General features: G+C 36.9%; 1 protein-coding gene across 1 annotated transcript in view; it reads left to right on the top strand.

Moving 5' to 3' along the window:
- The window catches only part of lrp1bb (low density lipoprotein receptor-related protein 1Bb), a 331,362-nt gene that overhangs the window by 114,141 nt on the left and 190,210 nt on the right, over window positions 1-27,011 (top strand). Inside the window, exons 4-5 of the mRNA XM_053626734.1 lie at window positions 23,112-23,231; window positions 24,300-24,428. Coding sequence (XP_053482709.1) covers window positions 23,112-23,231; window positions 24,300-24,428 — 249 coding nt within the window. The remainder of the gene's footprint in view (window positions 1-23,111; window positions 23,232-24,299; window positions 24,429-27,011) is intronic.

Raw genomic sequence — 27,011 nt, 5'->3', positions numbered from 1 at the left:
GGGCAACCAAAACATGAAACTTGGCAAGCTTTTTGAAGCTTTTACTTACCCAGTGGGCTAGCTAATTTATCATTTGTCCACCACTGGTTTGAATTATTCGAATTGTTTATCTATGACGGTATGCTGCAAAATTGTTCATGGCTCACAACCTGCCAAATTTACACTATCAGCTACAAAACAGGTGAATAGTGAAACATGTCCCGAGCACCAGATGTGATGTTAGACACAACCTACTGTTGATCACAGTAATCTAAAGAACAATAACAAGAAAGTGCAGCCAGCTGGCCTCTGTGATATAATAATGCACACTCGGCAGGCTGCACTGGGTGGCTGCCCATTAGCTGCCCAAAGCCATGACCTTTAGTGAACTGAAAGTACACAACACCCACATGAGGTCGGCTCCAACCTGCTGATCCTGCCCTTTGATCTAATGCCTGCCTGAAGAAAAGCCACTCACCCATATGAAACAGAGAAGATTACAGTGTCAGGTTGAATTTGACAGAGTTCTTTTGTGCTCGGAGCAACAAATTCTTGTTTATTCTTGGCTCAAAAGCTGTTGCATCCTCACTTAAAAGAGCGTTCTCCTCTAGAATCCGTAATTCAGTCAGATGCCTAGTAGCAAAGACAGGAGGATTCTAGCTAGCATTTGCTGAACACCTCAGTACACTGGAAAGAAAATCACCTAACCATTGTGTCATATTTTGAAGAGGTTTGTCTCTCGTCTCATAAGCTCAGAGCCTTTTTACCTGCCCTGAAGGCAGGTCTTGCCTTGAAACATCTCTTACTGCAAAAAGCTGCAATAACCTCCCAGTACACAGAGCAATTGATGCAGTGGACAGAGGAGGGGAGAAGATGAAGCTTGGGCTTTTTTAGGTTGTGAGTGGTGTCTAGAGGCTGTAGTGATGTATCACAAAAAGTTATCCTGAGGTCTTAGGAGACATTAAGCTACATTACATTCATTGTTCTCCTCCTCCATTTGTTTGTTTTTAGATACAGCTAATTAAGCAATGAAGGCAGGGGCGATAAATCCTCCCTCTGCTCTTTTCTTCCTCCAATGTTTACCCTACTGTAGTGAATTCCCTGAATATTCAAATATTCTGATTTACAAGCCAGTTATCAGAAGTTACTATTTGAACCTCATACACTAAACCAATAATTAGTGCACTTAATCAATACATTCTGACCAATCAGATTTGAGATATCAACAGGGCTGTGGTATAAGATGATATTGTGATAAATTATGTCACAATACAGTACTGTTTTGCTGGTAGTTTGTCAGAAAACCTATATATATATATATATATATATATATATATATATATATATATATATATATATATATATATATATATATTTATATATATGATATTTTTGTCATATCGCCCATGCCTAATAAACCCATTGTAAACTTGCAGCCTGTTATTCAGCGTGTGTCTCTTGAGAAGCGGAACTGAAAATACATGGTTATTATGTAGTACGTTAAATCTGTTGGAAATGTTATTACAGAGTGTGGAGGCAGCCAGTCTCAGTAGAACTGCTAGTGGTTAGAAGCTGTTTGGTGCCTTTAACATGTGCTGACGTAAGTGTCAGGGTGGACTTAATGAAGTGCGAAAATCAAATGAGTAACTCTGAGTGGTTCGGGCAGGAACATACGGCATGTGTTCCTAACCACACACAAACAGACGCACACCTGCAGAACACAGACTCAGGGAGAGGGCAAGAATTGGGGTCACCAAGTTGGAGCACAGCTGTTGTGTCTTTGTTTCAACTTTCTCTCCGCCTCTCAAAATGAATATGCATAACCAGTCCCAGAGGACTTCACACAAAACTGTGCCCATATGGAAAATATTCTGTTTCACCTTTACTGAAATTCACTGTTATATTTTGGTCATGAGCAGAACAGAACAGAAGGTTTCATAAGGAGGAATGATAAAGTCTTTGCTATTATGTCACCTTTCACCTTAAATGTGCTTGCCTTTCCTCCTAACAGTGAACAGGTGGAGTAGACTAGAGAGAAAATATATATCAGGGACTGAAAAATACCTCATGTCCACAGTTAAATATGCTGGTGGCTCTTTAATGTTTTTGGAGCTGTTTTTCTGCCAGAGGACCTGGACATTTTGTTAGGATACATGGCATCCTGGACTCTATCAAATATCAACAGATATTAAATGAAAAGCTGACTGCATCTGCCAGAAAGCTTAAAAGGGGCCGTAGTTGGATGTTCCAGCAGGAAATGATCCAAAACATACAGTACATCAAAATCAACACAAAAATGGTTTACTGACCACAAAATCAAGGTCCTGCCCTGACCATCCCAGTCCCCTGCCTTGAAACCCATAGAAAACCTGTGGGGTGAACTGAAGAGGAGAGTCCACCAGCGTGGACCTCGATATCTGAAGGATCTGGAGAGATTCTGTATGGAGGAATGGTCTCAGATCCCTTGCCATATATTCTCCAACCTCATCAGGCATTATAGGAGAAGTCTCAGAGCTGTTATCTTGGCAAAGAGAGGTAGCACCAAGTATTGACTAAAAGAGTACCAATAATTGTTGCACACCTATATTTAACAAAAGTTTTTTTTTTAAACATTTACCAAGGGTGCCAATGTTAGTGGAGGGAACTGTATACTGTGTATATAACCCATATTGTGTGAGAGAAAGATGTCTTTGAGTATTGTGATATGGTGTTTTTTTCCATATTGCCCTTTCACATACATTCTAAATGAGATTGATAATGTCATATTCAGTGTGATGTTTGCTGTACACATCATTATGACAAGATCTATGTCATATGAGGTGAAAAAATGGATTTGGGTTACATCTGCGTACAGTGTGAATGTAGCGTTATATTCATAATTATGATTAGAGTCCTTTGCAACTGGTATTACTGAATAAATAATCTAGTAGCAGTCATTGAGTAATATGTTTTAAGAAGAAGCTAGGAGTCGGTTAATACTTATAGTTAATAATTATAGTTAATAATTATTTTGTTGCTCATGGCAGATGTGCTATGTTGCTCATATTTGTGTTTAGTTTTTCATAAAAAATTGAAATGTAGTGCAGTTTTTATGTTTGATTTTTTTTTGTCATTTGATTCACAATTTTTTAACATTTGAATCATAATTCAGAATGCAGGCTCCTACCAAGATAGAGCAGCAATTTGGATAACAGAACTGCTTTAATATTATATATGCAAATTAGGCATTATGAACAGTTAGCTTCTTAACAAAAAAAAGAATTGTTGGAAAGGAATATACGCATTGGAAAACAGATCTTTGTTTGAGCTTGTTTCAAATAGAGAAGTACTGTGTCTCTTTTTCCTGCATCCCTGGAAAAAGTAATTTATCTCCTGCTCGTATTCCTCCCATCAGGGGGACTGCAGTAACATCATTGCTAACAGTTTATTCACATTCAGTCTAAATTAGTTTTGATTCCATGCTGATTGTTTGTACTAGACTTGATTGGATTGGTTTCTCCTTATTGAGTGACAATAAGATAAGATAATAACCACAAAAGCATTATCCTAGAACTCTAGATCTCTGTCTGAGCCGGTTGTTGGCACAGGCGACATAGACAGCTGTCTAGGACATCATCTAGCGGAGGCATCAGAGCTGATACTACGATGGCTATTAGCTATTGTACAGACCCTTCAAGTATATGTCGAACTAGAGCTGTGATCAACATGCAGCCAGTGTCTGAGCACCTCTGTTAATATACCACAGCTGTCTTTAATGTGGTCCCACCATGGCCTAAAGACACCTCGTTCCACACCCTCACATTACATGCAACCCTTCACACACACCCTTATTACACACCGCATTATTCTGCACCTCTGTTTGAAGCTTGTCAATATGTCCAAATGTGCTAAGGCCAGGGGTGATCACTTTATCAGCATGTACAGATATTTTTGTTGATATTGATTATTGAGTGATAAACTGCACACAGAGATATGTATTGGCAAGTGAAAGAAACTAACCTTCTAGCCATGACTTTATCATGACTTGATCTTTTATAGGCAAATGTATACACAGTGACAGCTAAAATAAAATTAGTTGTATGCATACTAAGTAGACCTATTGGCATGTATTAGACCTAGTGAATCTATTTTCATTTATTCACTAATGGAAAAAATACCAATTGCATGAGATTTAAATGCACAGCAAATGCTTAATCACATTTTTTTTTCATCTGTTGTCAGTTTTAATATGTTGATGATTTAAAAGCAATCAAGCAAGACCATTATGGTAAATACACCTATTATCAATCAGGTAGATATTTTCATAGTGAAATAATCTGCCCTTAGTATTTGGGGGAGATGGAATTGTTAATAGATAATGCCACCCTTGCATAATAATGAAAAACAATGTTGCACATGTACTTTCCCTCCCTCTCTCTGCCTCTCAACAGCATTCAATTAACTCACTTGATTAACTTTTCAATAACAACCATTGAAACAAACAAACAAACAATTCTCTCTGGGGCCAGGGCAACATTGATAAGAACAGTCTCTGATTCAAATATGAATATCCATGAATAGAGCAGAAATAATTTACTGTGCTTTTCTATTTAAAGAAAATGAAACATTCACCTAAATGTAACTCATTAGCATATTTATTACATTCATATTCATATAATGAAATGCCATTTAGGATGCATTTAGGTTGAGTTGAGTTACATGGGCATAGTGAGGAGTTATTAATGAAACTGCACACATCGGTATTCAGACGTCAGATTGAACTACAGACTTACAGGCTACTCAAACAGTAGAAAAAACAGCCATTTCCCAGTAACACATGATCCTGACATTGGATATACGTACATTTTCATCTATTATATCAGTTTGATCAACAACCACTATTTAAGGTAACCACCATATGTATCCATGACATATATTTTTGTGCTGTATATACACTTAAAAAACTAGGAAATACCATTCCAGACCAATATTAAGTGCATAAATATGACACTGTTAATTAAATAATAATACCAATGCTGTAAAGCATGCGGAAAGAGACATTGATTATCTCAAAGAGCTAATATTTTCTTTGGAAACTACAGATAATTAAAGTGAGCTGTAACTGTGAGATGAGTGTTTGGTCATATCCATTTAACCATGAACATGTTCAGAAGAGCAGGTTGAATTAATAAAAACACTGATGTTATTGTAATAATTCAACAACTCAGAATTGTGAATTAAAAGTGATATATAGCCTACACACATTACAATTTCATGACATTGGCAGTCAGCACACGGTATTGTGGCCTATCCAGTCACTTCCTGCAACTCTTGACAGTAAATACAGAGTTTTTCACCCCTGCTTAAGCTTCGTGCTTTCTGGCACTTTTAGTTCATGGTGCAAAATAATACACACTCAAAAGAAAAAGGTATTAAGCTGTACTTTTCCACCATCTTGCTGGAGTGGTACCTTCAATGGTAGTTTTTTTTTTTTTTTTTTGCATATATCTTTTACCTATGTGCCTTTAAAGCTTATACCCAAAAAATTAATGATCCATTTATGTACCTTGAATCATTTTTAAAAGTAAACAAGATCCACATTTCCAGGTTAAAGAAATATTGTACATTAAAGATACAAAAGATATTCCCCTGAGGGCACCACTCCAGCAACAACGAAACGTACAGTTTAGTCCTATTTTGTCTGAAAGTGTAGCAGGTGCAGGATCAAGTGCTGTTTTATAATCTGCTGCATGATGCTGCATAATGAATATAATGAATAATGTTGATTGAGTCAAGTTAAGCCAAATTCATAAAGAATAATGTGGTAATTACAACTATTCCAGCTCTCAGACACCCCAACTCAAGAAACAACTGGCAACCTCAGAAGCATGAACTACAGGTGCATCTCAAAAAATTTGAATATCATGGAAAAGTTCATGCCATGCTGGACTGAGGCAGTAATTCTTGCAAAAGGAGCCCCGACCAAGTATTAAGTGCATAAATTATCATACTTCAGAAGGTCGACATTTATCGACCTTTATCAAGGTTGACTGTATTATAAATTCTTTATTTTAATATTTTGAGATACTGGATTTTTGATTTCCATGAGCTGTAAGCCGTAATCATCAAGATTAAAACAAAACAAAAAAAAAGGCTTGAAATATTTCACTTTAAGTGTAATGAATGTATAATATATTAAATTTCCACTTTTTGAATTAAATTACAGAAAAAAATAATTTTTTTAGATGTACCTATACATGCAGATAATTTTAATAATCTAGATGGGCCACCTCAGAAAATCTACTTAATATTTGTGTGAGACAGCTCTGAATATGGAAAATTTTCTATGTAAAAATATTTGTGTTAAGTCAACAACTCTGAATATGGTCCGTCATGCTTATTTCACTGTGTATTTATTGGATTACAGCTTGAAATGTACAATCGTGAAGTAAAGGAGTAAACCACATTATTACTGTCACACTAAGAAGAAAGAAAGCAAACTCATTTAAAAAAAATAATGATGCTTGGTACAAAGCACAGAGAGAAAAGCCAGACAATGATCCATATAAGAAATGCAACAGAGAGCACTAAGGAGCTGCTCCATGTCCAGCTCCTTTTACATTTACATTACCAGTTAACATGTACTCATATGGCAGGTGCTTTTATTCAGCTTATAAATGAGGTACTATGTAGACAATCCAAGCATCTATTCCTCGAACTTTCTGAATGCTCAGTTGTGTATAAGCAAGAAAAATCCTTTCGATTTTTCTTCCCCCCCACACTAAAGTATTGGAGGTAGCTTCTTATTCCTGAGCCATATGGACTGCTATATGTGACCAGCTGGAAGGCAGGAATTTAAAGATTGAAGGCAAAAACAAAACCCCACAAAATCTACTTAGAATTTATTTACACAAGATAAGGAAGAAAATTAAACAAGATTTGGGTATTGCAGCTGCAGTCTAACCATATTACCGTCTGTGCCTTTAGCAGAACTCTGTTGGGTATTATTTGGCTGTATTTGTTTAACCGTGTTTATCCAGTGAATCAGAAACAAAAATCGTCCAAGCCAGTCAAATTACAGTCTTTTTTTACCTAAGAATCCACTACTTATAAAAAAAAAAAAGAAAGAAAAATGTGTATGACAGAAAGCTCCAACTGAAATTCAAAATCTGTCAGATGTTCTGGCAAATGTTAATTAAATATGAAATTGCAGAAGTGACTTTTAACATTTTTAATTTAAAAGTAGCAAGTTGAAGTTTGGCAGATTTATACATCTTTACCCATGCAAAAAGAGTTTGGAGTATTTGAAAAGTGACAGGCCTCTAAATCAATATTTCATCTCTTTTTCTGGTCAAATCTTTACATCTTTCTGTAATGTGAGAAAACATTCTGGCAATATTTAACCTTGTTAAGACGTACCTTTTTTTTTTTTACTTTTTCTTTCCTATCAGGGTGGATGGTTTTGGAAATTAATTTTGACTCGAGTGATGCCTTTGTCATGAAACTGTCAATCTCATGACAGTACACATGCAGCCTCATTCTGCTTTTGTCGACTGGCAGAATTTCAAGTCAAGTTCCAATAAAATGAAGGTTTAAAACTGTTAAAACGATATTATTTTATGATTTGGTTTGTGCATGAACTTCTGTTTTATGGCCTTTTAAGGTTCAATAGTTCCAACTTTTAAATGCTCTCAGTATGAAGGACAGTGTGTATATATTTGCCCTATTCTACTCTCTGTTATACAAGCTATGACCCGGCAAGGCAAGGACTGCACAAGACCTCTGAAGGTGTGCTGTGGTATCTGGCACCAAGACATTAGTAGCAGATATTTTAAGTCCTGTAAGTTGCGAGGTGGGGCCTCCATGGATTGGACTTGTTTGTCCAGCACATCCCACAAATGCTTGATTGGATTGAGATTTGGAGAACTCTTTGGCATGTTCCATAAACCATTCCTCAACAAATTTTGCAGTTTGGCAGGGTGCATTATCCTGCTGAAAGAGGCCACTGCCATTAGGAATACTGTTGCCATGAAGGGGTGTACTTGGTCTGCAACAATGTTTAGGTAGGTAGAACGTGTCAAAGTAACATCCACATGAATGCCAAGACACAAAGTTTCCCTTGGTGGGGGCATCAGCCTTGGGTGCCCATGACCCTGTTGCCAGTTTACTGGTTGTCCTTCCTTGGACAACTTTTGGTAGGTACTAACCACTGCATACCAGAAACACACGACAAGACCTGTTGTTTTGGAGATGCTCTGACCCAGTCATCTAGCCATCACAATTTGGCCCTTGTTAAAGTCGTTCAGATCCTTACACTTGCTCATTTTTCTTGCTTCCAACACACCAACTTCAAACACTGACTGTTCACTTGCTGCCTAATGTATAATATATGCCACTGTAACAAGATAATCAGTGTTATTCACTTCACCTGTCAGTGGGTTTAATGTTATAGCTGATTGGTGTATATATGAACTTTGATTGGCAAACAAATAGGATTGATCCAGCTGTAATAAGCCTCAAGGATGAAATCAGCCACTAATTTGAGAGCAATAAATCCATGGCAAGCTTACTGAACATTTCTGCATCCCTCTCATCTGCAGCGTGTGCTCAGGTCAGCATCTTAATTTGGTCTCACATTAATTAGAGTGCTCCAAGTCCAAATGCATAGGCTAGTGGGATGAAGGTCGGGCTTGATGGGGCTAGGTCTTGGAGGTCCCCGGAGACTGTAATTAGTCCATATGGAGAGTGGAAATTTGGGCTGCCCTTGCTCCTCTCTCATCATAAAGCAGCTTTTTGGATGGGACAAAACAGCAGCGCTGCTATCAGTGTAGTAGCCATAGCATCTGAGTGGTTTCCTTTATGAATACAGCAATTATAGTATCACTGATATTTTACGTCATACAACAGAGACCATAGCAGGCACTTATAGCTGAAGTTATTGTGGAGGAAGTGAACTAGTTGATTATTGAATGGATAGTGATTGTTTCTGCTAATTTTGTGTTTTTGGTCAATCTCTTGGTTTATCATTAATTTGTTTGAAACCGTGAATGAGGGCAGGACTTCATCCTTACCATTGCATAGTCCTTACCAGAAACATTACTTATTAAATTGATAGTCCAGTTTAGGAAAGGATATATGTAGGTAACATTGTTTGTACATTTCTGTAGATACGGTAGAACATTAATTAGTACCAGTTCACCAAAATATGACAGTTGTGATATGTCCAGTGATCAGTAAAAAGCCAGTCATATGTGGTACATTTAGTGTTATTCTGTTCCTATTGCACATTTTAGACAATTGCGAGCTTCCAACTTTGTGACAGCAGTTTGGGGAAGACTTATAAATGGGTGTGATGGTCAGGTGTCCAGAAAGTGTAAAGATTGATATTGCTTCTTTAAAATGCCAGAATGATACCAGTTTAGATTCTGAAAATGAAATGTCATATAGAGTTTGCATTTGCATTTTAATTTTGCCAGCCACTGGGTGTTGGTCATAAAAATGCAACTGAAAATATATAATCTGCAATTTCATTTGATTTATATCTTCAATTATACACACGTACACACACACACACACACATACACACATATACTCACACACACAGACGCAAAGAAATTAATTTGCAAATATTTGAAATAGAGCTTTCAAATTAGTATTTGAGTTTGAATAAAGTCCTGAATATGCTGCCACAATAGTGTGTGCATGGCAAACTTTAGGAAAACATTTAAATTACTTTATCGTCTCTACTGTTGGAGCACAGAGATAATAATTGTGTAAGCATGGTACAAAAATGTGGTTCTATCTCAAATTGAGTTAAAATTGTGGATTAGTTCACATTAGGACTGTTCAGCATATTCATACAGTAGCTGTATTTAAGCCATATTATTTTACATTTGGACACACTTATTACATACAAAAACCCAATTCCAAATCATATTTCTGTGCATTATTGCGGGTAGTAAGCAAGCAGAGGGAATGTGATTTTGAATCTAGTGAACATGTTTACTTGTTCCAACAGTAAAAAAAAAAGCACAGAAAATAAAATGCATAGCACAGAGTGTTTTAGAAGATCCCTCTTGGGATTAATTCCTCATCTACTTCCTGGTGTAGAAATGGCCTTACTCATCTGCTGAGGTATTTGCAGTTGCTCCCAAATGGCTTTTAGTTTTCAGAATGACTTACTTTTCAGCTGATGTCTAGCTCAAAGGACATGCTTTCAGAAGTTTATTACAAGACCACACTGTACCTGTGAGGAAAAGTCATTTCATATTTATTGTCATTCTTCAATAAATTGTGGTGCTGTGCTTTATTTCTACATCGGTGATACATTATAAGTGAAACTGAACAGTCTCAAAGACAATAGTGTTTTGTATTATTTGCAGTTTGTTGTTATTTGCTCTGGGATTTTACTGAAAGTGTTAAAGGTATCCATGATAAACTTGATCATTAGCTTGCCGAGCTGTGTTGTACTTTTTACTTTTTGTAGTTTTTTATGTTATTTACTCTTTTCAAAAGATTCTTTTCAAAACTTAAAATTAAAAAAAAAAAAAAACGTCCTCCAGTGGCCCACTATGGGTTTATTGTCAGCTGTGGCACATAAAGCAAGAAAGTAATTGCTGACAGGAACAGTTTTTAGAGTGTTAGAATGTTTGTAGTTCAGAGATGCCTTTCACACTCTGTGGCTACGAGTCCATGAAGGCATCAGCTAGCACATGCACGGGTTAGCAGTTTGCCTCCCACGGTTCTGGCTATCGTTTGACAAGGAGAGCCATTATAGAGACAATAGCGGAATTGTCCAGATTAACACTGGTTGTGTAATTAAAGCTTGGAGCAGTATTAGTTAAAAATGGCTCTTTCTGAAGTGGCTTTAACACTGTCAAATGCAATAGGACATATTTGTAGAACTGAGAGACATCATCTGTACATTTAAAATTTTTGTGAATGTTCACACTGATGAAAGCTTTTATAGCTTTTATGTGCAGTTCATAAAACATCAAGGTCTTCCCAAACAGATGTGTTTTTGAGCCTTTCAGTAAAAGCCTGAAGGGATTTTATATATCTGAGGGGCTGTGATAGAACATTTCATAAAGGAACATTGGAGGAGACAGAACTCATGTCTGCAGTATCTTTTGTATAAAAGGAATGTTTTACTAGTAATTAAGATACACAAGAAGCTCTTTTCTGTATATTACTCGCAAGAAGCTCTTTTCTGTATATTACTCACAAGAAGCTCTTTTCTGAATATTACTCATGCAAGTCCACATTTGGCACATTCATCAGATCATATAGGAGGTTCCAAAAGCCTTTTTTTCATTTAAAACTGGAAATTACCAAAAGTTTTTGAATTTTAAAAGAAATATCTTGAATGTCCAATATTCAAGGTTCTGCAATATTTCTAGGTCGCTATTTAAAATGAAAGCAATACTTTCATTTTAAATTTGCAATACTGACCATGTTAATCCGTTTGTACAAGCGGTTCAACTTCCTTGAGTCTTATCACTTCCACTGACATACATATTCAGATGACACTCTTATGGATTTGAACGTGGATCATCAGGTTTTACACAAACTTGTGTCCATGCCAGCTTGAGTGCATGCTGTCATAAAGCAAAAGGGGGACAATAAAATATATATTTTTTTACGATTCTGCTTTTCACTATGCTTGGGACAATTGACAGATAGTATCTGGAATCGCAGATAGATTTCTAACTATCGCGATGGCTATCAAAATTTAAATGTCTGTCGGAAAACGTGGTGCCTGCAGCTTTAAGAACGACAAAAATAAATTATGTTGTATCTCATAATATGTGTTTCTGCTGCTGTTGAACACAGAGCATGTGGATGTGTAGTATATATAATTTATTTCAATTTATAATGAGCTTAGTTACAGCCCATAACTCATTAGGTTTACTTCAGTTTTGCAGCATTCCTGACCTTGTTAATGGGTAATTAATAAAAAATTGGTAACACTTTCTATGAAGCCCATGCTTATAATGAATTATAGCCCCATTTATAACTATTTGTAAGCAAGTATTACTGCTTTATAAACACATTTATAAAGATGCATAAAGCCCTATACATCGTTATAATAACAGTTATAGCTACATTTATATTATTGTTGTAATTACTTATAAGTGATACACTTGTTTTTTCAGTGCCCATGCTCATAATGCATTATACACCAATTTACTAAAGTATTAATTAGTCAGTCTTATGGTTCCATTAATGTATTCATAAAAATGCAGCCTGCATTTTTATGATGTTATTATATTATAGTTATAATGACTTATTGGTAATGCAGATTTATTTCTAAGTCCAGTTATTGAATTATTTTATATTGTTGTTGATAGTTGTGCTGCCTTATAAATACTTATTGTGAGTTATACTACAATTACTAACCATTATAAATGCATTATTGGTGGCTTTAAGTAAAGTAAAAGCATAGGATGCAGGATGTTAAGAAATCATCCAAATGTCAAGATGGCACAAACCAGCAACAAAATACACAAAATATATATCCAAATGGCACAAAATTTAAAGCATGAAACGCTTAGCTACAAAATGTACAATTTCACAAATATAAAGTTTGAAACTTACTCACCATCATTTAACCACCAGAGCCCTGTTAGCACTGTCACATATGTAATATAGGCTGTTTCCACCTCCTGGACATGGGATTGGATTTTAGGAGGCAAAAATAACTATTTACAACAAATATGAAAGTGCAAAATATAAACTATATGCAAAACATGAACAGACGTGCAAAAAAACTGAATAAAAAAAAAAATAAGAGTCAGAGTCTACTGCGCATCAATGACCTTGGCTGTCCTTAACATAATCCCAACTCGGTGAAACAAAAATGGTCCACTATAGTACACAGGAACACATCACAAGACCTGCATTTGTAAATAATCTTGCTGTACTTTTTTCCTTTGAAGGCAGTACACAATGTTTTCTCCCAGCTGAGGCTTTGTCTCTCTTAGCAGAGGTTGAGGTGTTTACAACTGTCACTGGATAGCATGGTCTCTTCTCTGCCACCTGTGACACGTTACTGACAGCTTCAGCCCCCACTGGCTCAGATACGCTACCATAAGATAACTTATGGCTTCATAACTCCCAAAATCCACATTTCTAGACCTTGTGGCTACCATTCTTTCATTGAAGACCAGGTTCTGGTGAGGCTGGTAGTATACCCTGTATGTCAATAAGAGCTGCTTCTTGGTGAGCTCCACATAAAAGAGCCAATCATAGCCAGTGGTGCCTTCAGCTGGTCAGTCTGCTCATCGTCTTTGACATTGCTCTTGTACATGATCCACAATATTGCCTCAAATCTGTAGAATGCTTGACACAGTTTGGGAATGGAAAATTATGTAGCATATTCTTTCTCCACAAATCTCACACTCTTGATAGCTTTATTAGGTCACAGTAAATGTCTAGGCCCAGGATTTGCATATCTTCACACTATTTACAGGACTCCATGGTGTCTACGTGCCCTTCTGCTTTTACTCAGCATACAGGTTTGTGTTGTTTCAGAGACTGTGGCTTTACCAAATAACTAGAACAGCTAGAGAAGTGTGCTGCTGGTGGCTATCAAGCTGTAACCCAGGAGTGTGGGAAGGAAAAAAGTGATGTTGTACGGGAAGCACATCATCCTTGTTAATATTGTGCCACCTGTTCTGTTCAGGTTGTGTTGTAAGTGCAGCAGCACTGGCTCTCCTAATGGCTCAAATGAGTGACACATGAATGACCCCTCTTCTCTGACTTCTCTGGGGGTAGATGGAGCTGTCAGTTTTGCAGTGGAAACCTCCATGTGGGTGGAAGAAGGCCTCAGAAGAAGTGTGATCAGGAGCATTTTCTTCTTTACTGTAACAATAAATATTCATGAATGCAAAGTACAATAAGTACACCCATAGTAAATGCTAAATGGGCTTTTATATTTATATAATAACAATAATAATTCTATATTTCTATTTAGCTATCAAAGAACCTATGCTGGTGCATGTGCTGTTGTTTATTATTATAAAAAATGCAGTGCCATGCTACATGTGAAAACAATTACTGCCATGCTGCATGTGGAAAAAATATAGTTTCATTCTACATGCAAAAATGAATTCACATACTACATGCTATACAACACTATAAGCAAAAATTCAAAATAGAAAGCAACATAATTTACGTACTTTTCAAGGATCTTGTCCACTCCATGCTGGAATCCTCCTCAGCTCAATCCATGCTGCCTTCCTCCAAAAAAAACCCTCCAATTCCTCACCAGAGTCATGGGGCGGTCACACTAGGCTTCAGCACGCAAACACATCCAAAAATGCCAGACCGGAAATGCAAGCTCGCTGTGTGATGAAAGTTCAGATTTGGTGGACTCTGACCTGCGTAATCATATTACGTGAAGATATGTGGCCAATAGATGATTGCGATGTCATTGTGTGACCGTTTTAGTAAGAAAAAAATAGAAATTAAAAAATGGAAGCGCTTATTTTAGCGTTATCGAGCTATCCTGTACTTCACACCACAGCTTTAAAAGATTATAAAAACAACTTCAAAAGAGAGTCTGCCTGGTTTTGACAGATGATCTCATATCCAGTTCCAACCCATATCCGCAATGGCAGCCGACAAAAATACAAATGCTTAGCCTAGTGTGAGCGGCCGTCATGACACTGCGCACACAGAAAGCCAATCTTATAACAGACTTGCTTCAATAAAATAATTAATTTGTTTATATTGATTGAAAATGTCCGATAAGTCGATTTCCATTTTGCCAGTGGAACGCCAGTGTACTGGCAAAAAAGGATTAAAATTGTTTATTTGTAAATGTTACTACTGAACAATAATGGTTTTAATAAGATAATGAAAAAACATATTAATGCAACAGATCATATTAATGAACTGAAATGAGCTGCTCCTGAGGTCTTTGACACAATCACTCCATGGAGTGAGTGTGTGGAGAAGCTCTCCTCATTTATTGATAGATGTCCTGCTGCAATCAGCAGTGCCATCAAAGAGACAATTTCCCAGATGAAAACTGATGGAGAACTTTTGCTAGTAGATAGCACCTTCTGAGACACAGTGTGTCAGCCACTTGTTCTTAATGCACTTGTTCATCTCAGGCATTTCTTGATGTCAGGAATTTGTTTGTCAGGAATTTGTTTGTCAGTATAATTTGACATTATACTTCAAAACTTAATGTTACAATATTTTGCTGGTATGTAACATTTAATAAAAAACAAACGTTGCAACTGTTTGCATTAATATGATTTCTTTTTTTTTTTCATTACTTTATTAAAACCATTATTGTTCAGTAGTTACATTTAGAAACAATTTGAAAGGCCTTAATAATGCATAACAAGCATATCTTCATGATTTCTTAACATGTGCATTATGGAAACTGCATCCTATGCTTTTACTTTACTTAAAGCCACCAATGATGCATTTATAAAGTTTAGTAATTGTATTATAACTCACAATAAGTATTTATAAGGCAGCACAACACAACTATCAACAACAATATAAAATAATTCAATAATTCGACATAGAAATAAATCTGTATGACTAGTAAGTCATTATAACTAATATAACAACATTATAAAAATGCAGGCTGCATTTTTATGAATACATTAATGGATTGTATAATTGAGGTATAATGCATTATGAGCATGGGCATTGAAAAAGCAAGCGTATCACTTCTAAGTATAACATTGTTATAGCATTAATATAAATGTAGCTATAACTGTTATTATAACAAAGCATAGGTCTTTATAAATGTGTTTGTAGAGCAGTAATACTTGCTTATAAATAATTATAAATGGGGCTATAATTTATTATATGCATGGGCTTCAGAGAAAGTGTTACCCAAAATTTTTTTTAAAAACTGACTAAATGCAAATGCTACTGGCTAGCAGCTACACCTGATGCATAACCAGCTTCTGCTATTTTTGCACTCATTATGTATGTCTGGCCATGCCTTCTTTTTTCCCCCTCAGATCCACAGGTGATACTGTATCAGTGATAGTTAGGGGCCACGCTAGGACGATGCAGTGTTGTGCAAGATCTCACAAGCATCACTCAAGTTATTGCTTATAATATAAGTTTTTATGAAAATGTTCTATTAAATTAGAAAAGAATGCAAAATAGAAGCATTTTCACTCAGATGTTTGGATGTCAGTGTGTGCATGTTTGTGCTGTAGTCAGTAAAAACAGCCTGTGCCAAACAATCCGGTGTGCATGTTTGTCTGCATCTGTGTGTGTCTGGTATGGGGAATGTGCCTGTTGTTTGGCAGTAGATATGAGGATTAGTCCGAATAGGAATATCCGTCTACTCAGTATCTCTCTGCATAAAGGGATGCATGCCAATTTTTAAAAAATAGCATGAGTGTGATGGCCTGTAGTTTTATGATACTGTATGTGGACAGCAGGACATGAGAAAATGCTGATCTATTTCTTCATGCAAGCAATGCACAGATGTCCTTTAAATTCAAGCTGATTTGTTTATTTTGTGAGCACTTGTAAGGAGCGTGTAAATTAGAAATGGCTTTGTGGAAAATTTCACTGAAGTGTTATATTACATGGATCATTGAAAGGGACATATGGCTAAATCATTTTGAGATTAAGAAATAGAGCAATTAGTTTTGAAAATGTTGGCCTCTTATAGGATGTAAGTTGCAGTTAATTGTACTTGGGATTTAGAAGAGTATGAGGTGCGCTTTGGAAACTGAATGTAGTCAGACTCTTGATATTGTATTCTCTTATCACAGAAATACAGGACTAGCTCCTAGGGATTTTCTGTTACAATTGCTATGATATTCTCAACAAATCTTAACACTGTCTCATTCATTCATTCATTCAGTCGTTCATACATCCATTCATTTATTCATTCATACTTGCCTGCTGTAACATGTGTTTGTATGAAAACCAGATTTTTGATAAATATCTCTGTTCTGGGCTGTCCTGGTGTTTTACAGTTTTTGAATACAGTTTTTTTTTTTTAGTTTCCTATTTTTGAGAGAGTGCTGCATTTGTCTGTGCAAGATAGTGAATTGTACATTATATCCTGCTCTCTCTTCTCCCCTTTTCTCTCTCTCTCTCTCTCTCTCTCTCTCTCTCTCTCTCTCTCAATCTCTTGCTCTTTCGTTATCTTTCCTTCTCCAGAATGTTAATTACAATTTGTAGCAATAACAAAAACACTTTGAATGAGCAAGTATGGAAGCTGAAACGTACACTGGCTGAAAATGATTATCTCTCTAGCTATTGCCTAATCAATAACAATGTTTTACCCTCAAGATGAAGACGTCACTGGTGTCAGATGTGCACATGCTAGTTGTCTTTTTTTTTTTTAATATAACCCCGAAAAAGTTGGGACAGTATGGAAAATACTAATAAAAACAAAGAGGAGATGATTTGTAAATGTACTTTGACTTGAATTTAAACAAAAAACATATAAAGACAAGGTATTTGATGTTTTAACTAATCAACTGCATAGTTTTTGAAGATAAACATTTATTTTGAAATTGATGCATGCAACACGTTCCAAAAAAGTTGGGACAGGGGCAATTTAGGAGTAATAGCCATGTGACAAGTTGAAATAAGAAGGTTATGGGAAACAGGTGAAGCAATCATCTAATCCTACTATATAAGGAGCCTCCAAAAAAGGCCTAGTCCTTCAAGAGCAAGGATGGGTCGAGGCTCGCCAACCTGCCAACAGATGCGTCAGCAAATAATCCAACACTTTAAGAACAACATTCCCCAAAGACAAATCGGTAGGATTTTGGGCATTTCACCTTCTACAGTGGACAGTATAATTAAAAGATTCAAGGAATCCAGACAAATCTTGGTGCGTAAAGGGCAAGGCCGAAAACCACTTCTGAATGCACGTGATCTTCGATCCCTCAGACGTCACTGTCTTAAAAACCGTCATTAGTCTGTAATGGATATCCTGACATGGGCTTGGGAATACTTTGTTAAATCTTTGTCAGTCTACACCATTCGCCGCTGCATCCACAGATGCAAGTTAAGGCTTTACTATGCAGAGCAGAAGCCATACATCAACACTGTCCAGAAGCGCTGCCCATTTCTCTGGGCTCGGTCTCATCTGAGATGGACAGTAGCACAGTGGATTGTCTTTTGTGGTCTGATGAGTCAACATTTCAAATAGTTTTTGGACAAACAGCCGTCATGTTCACCGGGCCAAAGAGGAAAAGGACCATCCAAGCTGTTATCAGCATCAGGTCCAAAAGCCAGTGTCTGTAATGGTATGGGGGTGTGTCAGTACCCATGGCATGGGTAACTTGCACATCTGTGAGGGCACCATTAATGCAGAAAGATATGTATACATTTGGGAGCAGCATATGCTGCCATGCAGAGCAGGATAACGCCAAACCACATTCTTGTGGGATTGCAAGCGCATGGTTGCGCAAGCAGAGTGTGCGGGTGCTAGCATGGCCTGCCTGCAGTCCTGACCTATCGCCGATTGAAAATGTGTGGCAATTATGAAGCACAAAATAAGCCAACAAAGGCCCCATACAGTTGCACAGCTGAAGAAATGCATAATGGATGAACGGGAGAAAATTCCGCTTGCTAAACTTGACCAACTGGTGTCTTCAGTCCCCAAACGCTTAATAAGTGTTGTTAAAAGAAAAGGTGATGTTACACAGTTGTAAAAGTCGACTGTCCCAAGTTTTTTGGAGTGTGTTGCAGTCATCAGATTTGAAATGAGTGTATATTTTCAAAAATAAATTAAATTCACAATGTAAAACTCAATGTGCTAATAATTTGTTTTCAATATATTACAGGGTGAATTGAATTTCAAATGACTCTTTTTGTTAGTTTTTTTGCATTTTCCATACTGTCCCAACTTTTTCGGAATTGGTGTTGTAGGAAAATATGATCCATTTCAAACCAAAAAACTGAGACCTGGGAATATTGCAGGTTTCCTTGATTTCGCATTAATTTCTGCAAGCGCAAAATCCTGGATGGACTGCATATCATTAAAACCACTGACGAGTGATGTGAATAACATTGATTGTCTCAATTACAATGGCACCTGTCAAAGGTTGGAATACATTAGGCAGCAACTGAACAGGCAGTTCTTGAAGTTGATGTGTTGGAAGCAGGAAAAATGGGCAAGCATAAGGATCTGAGTGACTTTGACTTGGGCAAATTATGATGGCTAGACTACTGGGTCTAGTGGCTGTGGCCCCTTTTAGCAGGATAATGCGCCCTGCCACACTGCAAACATTGTTTAGGAATGGTTTGAGGAAGTTAACAAAAATAAAGATTGATGCCAGATACCACAACAGACCTTCAGAGGTCTTGTAGAGTTCATGCCTTGACAGGTCAGAGCTGTTTTGGTGGCACAAGGGGGACATACCCAATATTAGGCAAGTTGTTTTAATGTTATGGCTGATCAGTGTATGTTCTGCATTACAGCAACAGTTCTCTTGCCAAAGCTTTCATTTTTTTAATGAAATTAAGAATAAATGGACCTTTAGGTGTGCTCTGTCATTTTACTATTTTTTTCTTTTAAATATAACTATGTTATACCGTTTTAATGTCAGAGTGACTTCTTCTGTCTTCTTTTCTGCAACGTGGGCAGAGACTGCAAAAACAATGATGTCTTAGCACTGAAAATATCTTTCATATAGTCAAATTTATCTAGTATTGTCTATTATAAGACTGCCATACACCAAATATACTATTATTAAACCTGTATTCCTAAATTTATATATATATTATATATATATATAATCAGAGTAAAATCTGTCAGCTTTAATAATCTTATATTTGGATAAAAAGCTGCTGCATACATTTGACTATATTCAAGATATTTCTACTTGATGTCTTTTTTTGCAGTGCATGTTTTTTACAATTAATGAGGAAGACACTGATGTTTTAATTTTATAAACATAATTTATGAACCCTGGAGGGTAGTGATAAACCACTCTGATAAATCAGGCCTTAATAGTGTGGAGCGAAGTCAGTAATTGTATGTCCTTTAGCACTTATAAAGCCATGGTTCTCAAAGTGGTGCTCAGAGAACCCATAATACTGTGTATATTATATCATAGTTCTAGACCTAACGTTCTGGTCATTTACATGTGGTAGCCTTTGACACCTTACTATATAAAGTTCTGAACTGAAATATGTTTCTCTTTGGATTTGTCCTCAATAACAAGTACAGTAAAGTTGTACACTACATGGCCAAGTAAAGTTATACACTATATGGACCTTCCCCAAACTGTTGCCACAAAGCTGGGAAGTTGGAAGCACACAATTGTCTACAGTGTATTAGTCTTGTCAATGTAGCATTACATTTTCCCGCCACTTGAACTAAGGAGCCCAAATTTGTTCCAATATGACAATGTACTTATGCACAAAGTGAGCTCCACCTTTCAGTTAAATTGTGAGGCAGATTGTGTGCCAGGCCTTCACACTTGAGACCAGTGCCTGATCTCACTAATGCTACTGTGCCTGAATGGGCACAAATCCCCACAGTCATGCTTCAACATCTAGGAGAATGTCCCAAAAGAGTGGAGATTGTTATAGCGGCAAAGGGGGGACTCGATATTAACTCGATATTCCATATTTCCAATGTCCATATTAATGTCCATATATTAAGGGATGTTTAATGAGCACACATTGTTATAATGGCCAGGTATCCAGACATTTTGACCATATAGTGTATAATTATAAAGTCTGGTTATGCCAAAAAGTGAAAAGAGAGAAAACTGCAATATAAGATAATTTTACTGCAGTAGCATTTTGACACCCGCTATTATTGCAATCCAAATTCATTAGGCCAATTTTCTATTTAACTGTAGTATGTAGCTATCCAACAAGTTGATCAAAGCCTGGCATTCACTGTGTGAACAAATCACACTTAGCTAGCAAGGTTTTAAACATCTTTATGCAGAAGGACTTTCACTGGCTCCTTACCGAGTGTGCTGGAAGATTACATAGGCAAGATTAAAATGTAAAGAAAAAACATTTCCACATTGTTTTGGTGAAATATGTTTATGATTTCTTAAAGTATCAAAGGTGTCAAAGTATGTTATTAGCAGAAAAACCCTAGTTCAGTTATTTTTGTCACACACGCATGCATGCACACATTCAGTAAGAACTATTAATATGATGCAAAACATTTCTAATGTACATTTTAACACTGTATAACAGGTCTGGTTCTGTAGATGAGACATTAAGAAGTAAAAGAGTTTTTTTTTTTTTTAAAGATTCAGACATATGAATATCATGCAAAAGTTTACCAAGTTTATTATTTGGAAATTGTTAATTGGGAGCCTTTAGTTATACATTTATTTTTACATTTATGGCATTTGGCAGACACCCTTATCCAGGGCAAATTACATCTTTCTCATTTATACAACTGAACAGTTGAGGGTTAAGTGCCTTGCTCAAGGGACCAGCAGTGGCAGCTTGGCAGTGCTGGGATTTGAACTTACAACCTTTAGTACAGTGTCTTAAACTACTGGCATTAGACTGAGAGACTGCTTTGCTCAAGACACACATTTCTGTGTAACAAAATCATTTTGAAACTCATTTTGAGAAATGTCTTGATGTGTTCTTTTGTTGCCAGCTCTGCGTGAAAATAATTGTGGGTTGCTACGTTAGTATTGCGCAGACCCATGTGCCATAGTGACAGCTGTCACATGAAGAAAAAAATTGTTAACAACCAAAAAACATTGTTATAATAGAAAATTGCCATGTTTATTGAATCAACTGCACTGCATATGAAGTGGATTGGAATGTGCAGTTGACAGTTTCACATCAATGTGCAGCCATTGCAATGTAAAATAAGGTAGTAGGCTTTTGTAGTCTGTGGCTCTTTTATATTGTATATAATCTGTCTGTCTGTCTGTCTATCTATCTAGCTAAGTACACTAAAAAAATATTAATTTACAGTATTTTTTACAGCAAAATACTGTTTAATTATTTTACAGGATTGTACTATAAACGATTAGGCAATCAGGGCAGTGCATTGGTTTAGAGTAAAATACCCAAAAACACAATGCATAGTGGGATATCGAACATTTTGGTTTGAATGTTTTACAGTGTATGCTATATGGTCAAAATTTTGTGGACACCTTACTATCACACCCATATATGCTTTTTGAAGATCCCATTCTAAATGTAGTCCCTCTATAACCTCCACTCTTCTGGGAAGGCTTTCCACTAGATTTTAGAACATGGCTGTGGGGATTTGTCTATTCAGCCACAAGAGCATTAGTGAGATCAGGCACAGTTGTCAGGTGAGGAGGCCTTGGGTGCAGTCAGGATTCTAGTTCATCCCAAAAGTGTTCAGTGGGGTTGAGGTCGGGGCTCTGTGCAAGTCACTCGAGTTCTTCCACCCCGATCTTGGCAAACCATTATGGAGTTTCAGTGAAGGGAAATCATAATTCTACACCATACAAAGATATTGTATACAATTGTGTGCTTCCTAGTTTGTGGCAAAACTTTGGAGAAGGCTCACATATGGGTGTGATTACTAGGGGTCCACAAAACTGAAGATGAACAAATTAATGATTTTGTTGTTGTTGCTGTTAACATGCAGAATCATGTTGCTAGTCCTGTTTGGATCAATCAGTGTTAAATAGCATAGAGTTTATATTAAATATTTAACTATTTATAATAATAGTCATTTTCTTTTCTGGCTTTGTATGTGCAGCTCTTCATCTGCATTGGTATTATTGATGGGGGATTTATTGTACTTTATCTGCTGCCAAAACTTCCCGGTGGCCATAACACTACCTCCAACAAAAACAATCAGAATTGATCAGCAGTGATTATTTTTAATTTCCCATGATTTTAGGAAAAAGCTAAGCACATGTTGATTCAGATGCAGTAAGCGAATAAGAGATCATAGAATATATGCTTTTGTGAACGCCTCTTTCTAAGTTTTCAAATGAGCAGTTACAAGTGTTCTTATAATTTCATAGCCATGTTTCTGTCTGCAGCACATTTCTGATTCTCTATGCAGCTCTGCTAATTCCCGCCTCAGGCTCACGGCTGTCAGCACACAGCCGCACATCTCCATGCTGATGGCTGAGGAAGTAGGTCGAAGAGAGCGGAATCAAAAAGCAATTTACATCTCTGTCTCTTTCTTGTGTTCGTCTCTTATTCTGTATCACCTGCAGAACTCTTGTCAGCCTGCCACGAGCTTCGTTGCCGCTATGGCTGCATCATGACCAGGAACGGCACATTCTGCTTCTGTGCAGACGGCTTCGAGGTGGGCGAGGACGGCCGCAGCTGCAGAGGTAGGCCTCTCACCTTTATTAAATGAAAGGTTATATGGGATATACAAACTTATGACAAATTGAAGGGAACATTGGTGGCTCTGTTATGCTGTAGGAGCATTTTGCGGGCATGGCTTGTGCTCACTTGTGTTTCCTTTAGAGGGAAAAGTCACAGCAAATCAATGTAAAGTTATTCTGACTGATCATCTTTATCCTATGATGAAACATTTCTACACTGATGCCCATTGTCTTTTCCAGTATGCCAGTGTCCCCATCCACAGGACATGAATACTCACTGGATGATTTCATGTGTATGAATATGATGTAATATGATGTGCAATGGCCTTCAGAGTCACCAGATCTCAGCTTAACTGAACACATATGGGAGAATTTGGACTGATGTGTTAGACAGCACGCTTCAACACCAAGGGAATATCTTTTGGAAAAATGGTGTTCATCCCTCAGTACATTTCCTTGACTTTTGTCAAAGCACATTGAGATTGTTCTGATGGCTCATGGTGGCCCAGTACCTTACTAACACAATTTATGTTGTTTTCTGCTTTGATCTGTCACCCATCTGTATATGGCGACAGGAGATATTTGTCTCTGGTGGGTCTTTTAACACTCTCTGTCTGGCTTTATATGACACATGGCATTGACTTCTGAAAAATAGAAAGAATTGTTTGACCTAGTTTGGTCTAAATAATGTCTCCTGAGTACGGCTGTGATGATTATTGATTGTATAGTGCAGATTGTTTTTGGTCATGTTTTTGTTTGTATTCTGACAGTATTATTTTCTATAATTAAAAAAAAACTGAAATAAGCAGTGGCTATTCTCTTATTACAATGGAGCAACTATTCCAATAACACTCTTCATAAATAAGGGAAGAATAATCAGTAAATTACTGTTGGTAAAGTAATATGCTCTTTTCTGAATACTCTGGAGACTGGTACACAGAAAGACAGGTGCACTGATGTGAGATGGCCCTTACAAAAGACAAAGCATGGCCACATTAAGCAGGTTTTATGTATTTGGGTCATGTTTGAGCATACCTAATTTGTCATAAGTGACTCTTCCTCTGTGTGCAGATCATGATGAATGTGCAGTGTATGGGATATGCAGCCAAACCTGCACAAACAGCTATGGGTCGTATCATTGTAGCTGCACAGATGGCTACAGACTGCAGGCTAACAGACACTCCTGCAAAGCCGAACAGGGTAAGGATATGATGAATTAATGACTGGAATGTTGCATGATTCTTAAAGTTATGTAAAGCACTCCTTTTGTTCCTCTGAGTTCAAACAACATGTTGTCACAGTATGTCTCCGTATTACTGGTGTATAATGATTCACTGCCGAGATTCTGGAAACAAACATCACTGATATAAATCAACTGTAACCCACTGATCTATCACTGATCTGATTTGGATGTTCTGTGTTACTAAAACATAATTTATAATAAGCTTGTGTATGATTAAATAAGGAATAAAACATGGCAGAGCATGCTGTTATTGGAAAATAATCAACGGTGGGGTGGTGTGTGAGGTGGGTTCATGTGAAGTGGAGTATATAACGGTTTATTCATCACACTACAGCAATTTACCAACTCTAAAAAATTTTATTTATTTATTAAAGAACATCAAACCTTTAATCTATTTATAGTTACATGTAATGTTGTGGAATGTCTTCGAAACGAGAACCTGTTATCAATTGTTGTAGCAGTTATAAACAGCCATTCCCTCACCAGATTCTCTTTTCTAGCTCATTGAGTTATTAAGACAAAAAAAAAAAAACAAGGTTACTGAGAAACCACAAAGCACAAAATCCTCTGTATTGAAGACATGGTGGAAAACATAAAGTTACAGCTTTACCTTTGAACCTGACACTGGAAACTCCTTCCATAAATGTTAAATAAACTTCTCATAGAATGAAAGTAAACAAAATAAACAGCTCCTAGAATGAGCACGTTAATTTGAACCTATTAGTTGAATTACAGTCGGCATTACTGTCAGAGCCGCTGTTATAGTAATTTAATCCATTTCTTACTAAACAGAAAAAAATCAATAGTGCTGTGCTCAATGCAATAGAAACTACACATTTCTGGCACATAAATGACAGGGAAAAACTTTGAAACTTGGATCATCTACTCCCTCTAAAAACTAACTGAACTACAATCAGCAAACATGGTTATACAATATATGCTACATGGGACATTTGGTTCAAGAAGAAATTAAGTCTAGAAATCAGTACAGCATAATCCCACATTCTCAACAGTAGCTATTTTTCACAGAGGTCACTGACAGTGGGCCTCATTTATCAAGCTGGTTAGGAACGGATTTATTCGTAAAGCTGTTTGTCCGAGTGTTTACACAAGAAAATTGGAATTCATGAAAATCTTGTAAATTCAGAAAAATGTTTGTATTCTACTCATGCTCCTGAGTGTGTGTGAATTTACACATAAGAAGAGTAACTGATGTGAACACTGACTTGATCGACTTCAGATCATAAAATTTGCATGGATTTCTGCACTTTGATATTTGGAAAATACTATGAAGTTTAAATTGCCTATATTTATTATGTTTACAGCTTTAGCAGACACCCTTATCCAGAGTGACTTTAGACCAGCTTTGGAGTTTCTATCAACAACGCATCTTCATGCTACTTTATTAGGTCAGATTATTTTTTTTTGCATATCCCAGTTTGTTAGGAAGCTGGTGTCACCTATTATACGGCGTCCCTGGAGCAGATAGGGTTAAGGGTCTTGCTCAAGGGCTCAGCAATGGCAGCTTTGAGGTGCTGCGGCTTGAACCTGCGACCTTCTGATCAGTAACCCAGAGCCTTGACAAGAAAGCGAGTCAATACAAACCCATAAATTAATAAATTAGGCTTAAGCCATGAACAAATGCCTCAGCTGTCAGAAGATTTAGTGGTCATATATATATATATATATATATATATATATAATATTTTAATCATTATATAGTCAAAATAACTTCCACTTCTGTCTTTCAGCCTGTGTAGTATGGGTCATACAAGTACAAAGAAAATGAACCTCTCCGAAAGTTTTGTAAATCTGGTGGAAAAATTTAGTTTAGGTTTGGATTTCGCAAACATATTCACACAACTTTACTAAGATTGATAAATGCGGCCCAGTGTGTGAGTTTTACAATTGTCTGAGTCCCATTGTTTCCATTACTCTTACTGTGCTGACAGACATGTAATGGAGCCTTTGCCTGCAGATAGACCAGCCCTGGAGTGGAGATGCATTTTAGTTAGTTAGTTACATTTTATTTACAGTTACATTTATATAGCACTTTTCTAGACACTCAAAGCGCTTTTACATAGCATGGGGCGGTCTCCTCAACCACCACTAGTGTGTATCATCCACCTGGATGATGCGACGGCAGCCATAGTGTGGCAGGTCACCCACCACACACCAGCTATTACTGGAGAGGAGAGATTGATGTACAGTGAGGGAAAAAAGTATTTGATCCCCTGCTGATTTTGTATGTTTACCCACTGACAAAGAAATGATCAGTCTATAACTTTAATGGTAGATTTATTTGAACAGTGAGAGACAGAATAACAACAAAAAAATCCAGAAAAACGCACATCAAAAATGTTATAAATTGATTTGCATTTTAATGAGGGAAATAAGTATTTGACCCCTCTGCAAAACATGACTTAGTACTTGGTTTAAAAACCCTTGTTGGCAATCACAGAGGTCAGACGTTTCTTGTAGTTGGCCACCAGGTTTGCACACATCTCAGGAGGGATTTTGTCCCACTCCTCTTTGCAGAT

This window comes from Ictalurus furcatus, chromosome 6, assembly GCF_023375685.1.
Source record: "Ictalurus furcatus strain D&B chromosome 6, Billie_1.0, whole genome shotgun sequence".
Lineage (NCBI taxonomy): Eukaryota > Metazoa > Chordata > Actinopteri > Siluriformes > Ictaluridae > Ictalurus > Ictalurus furcatus.
The sequence above is the reverse complement of the archived record's forward strand: the minus strand, read 5'-3'. Positions and strand labels throughout refer to the sequence as shown.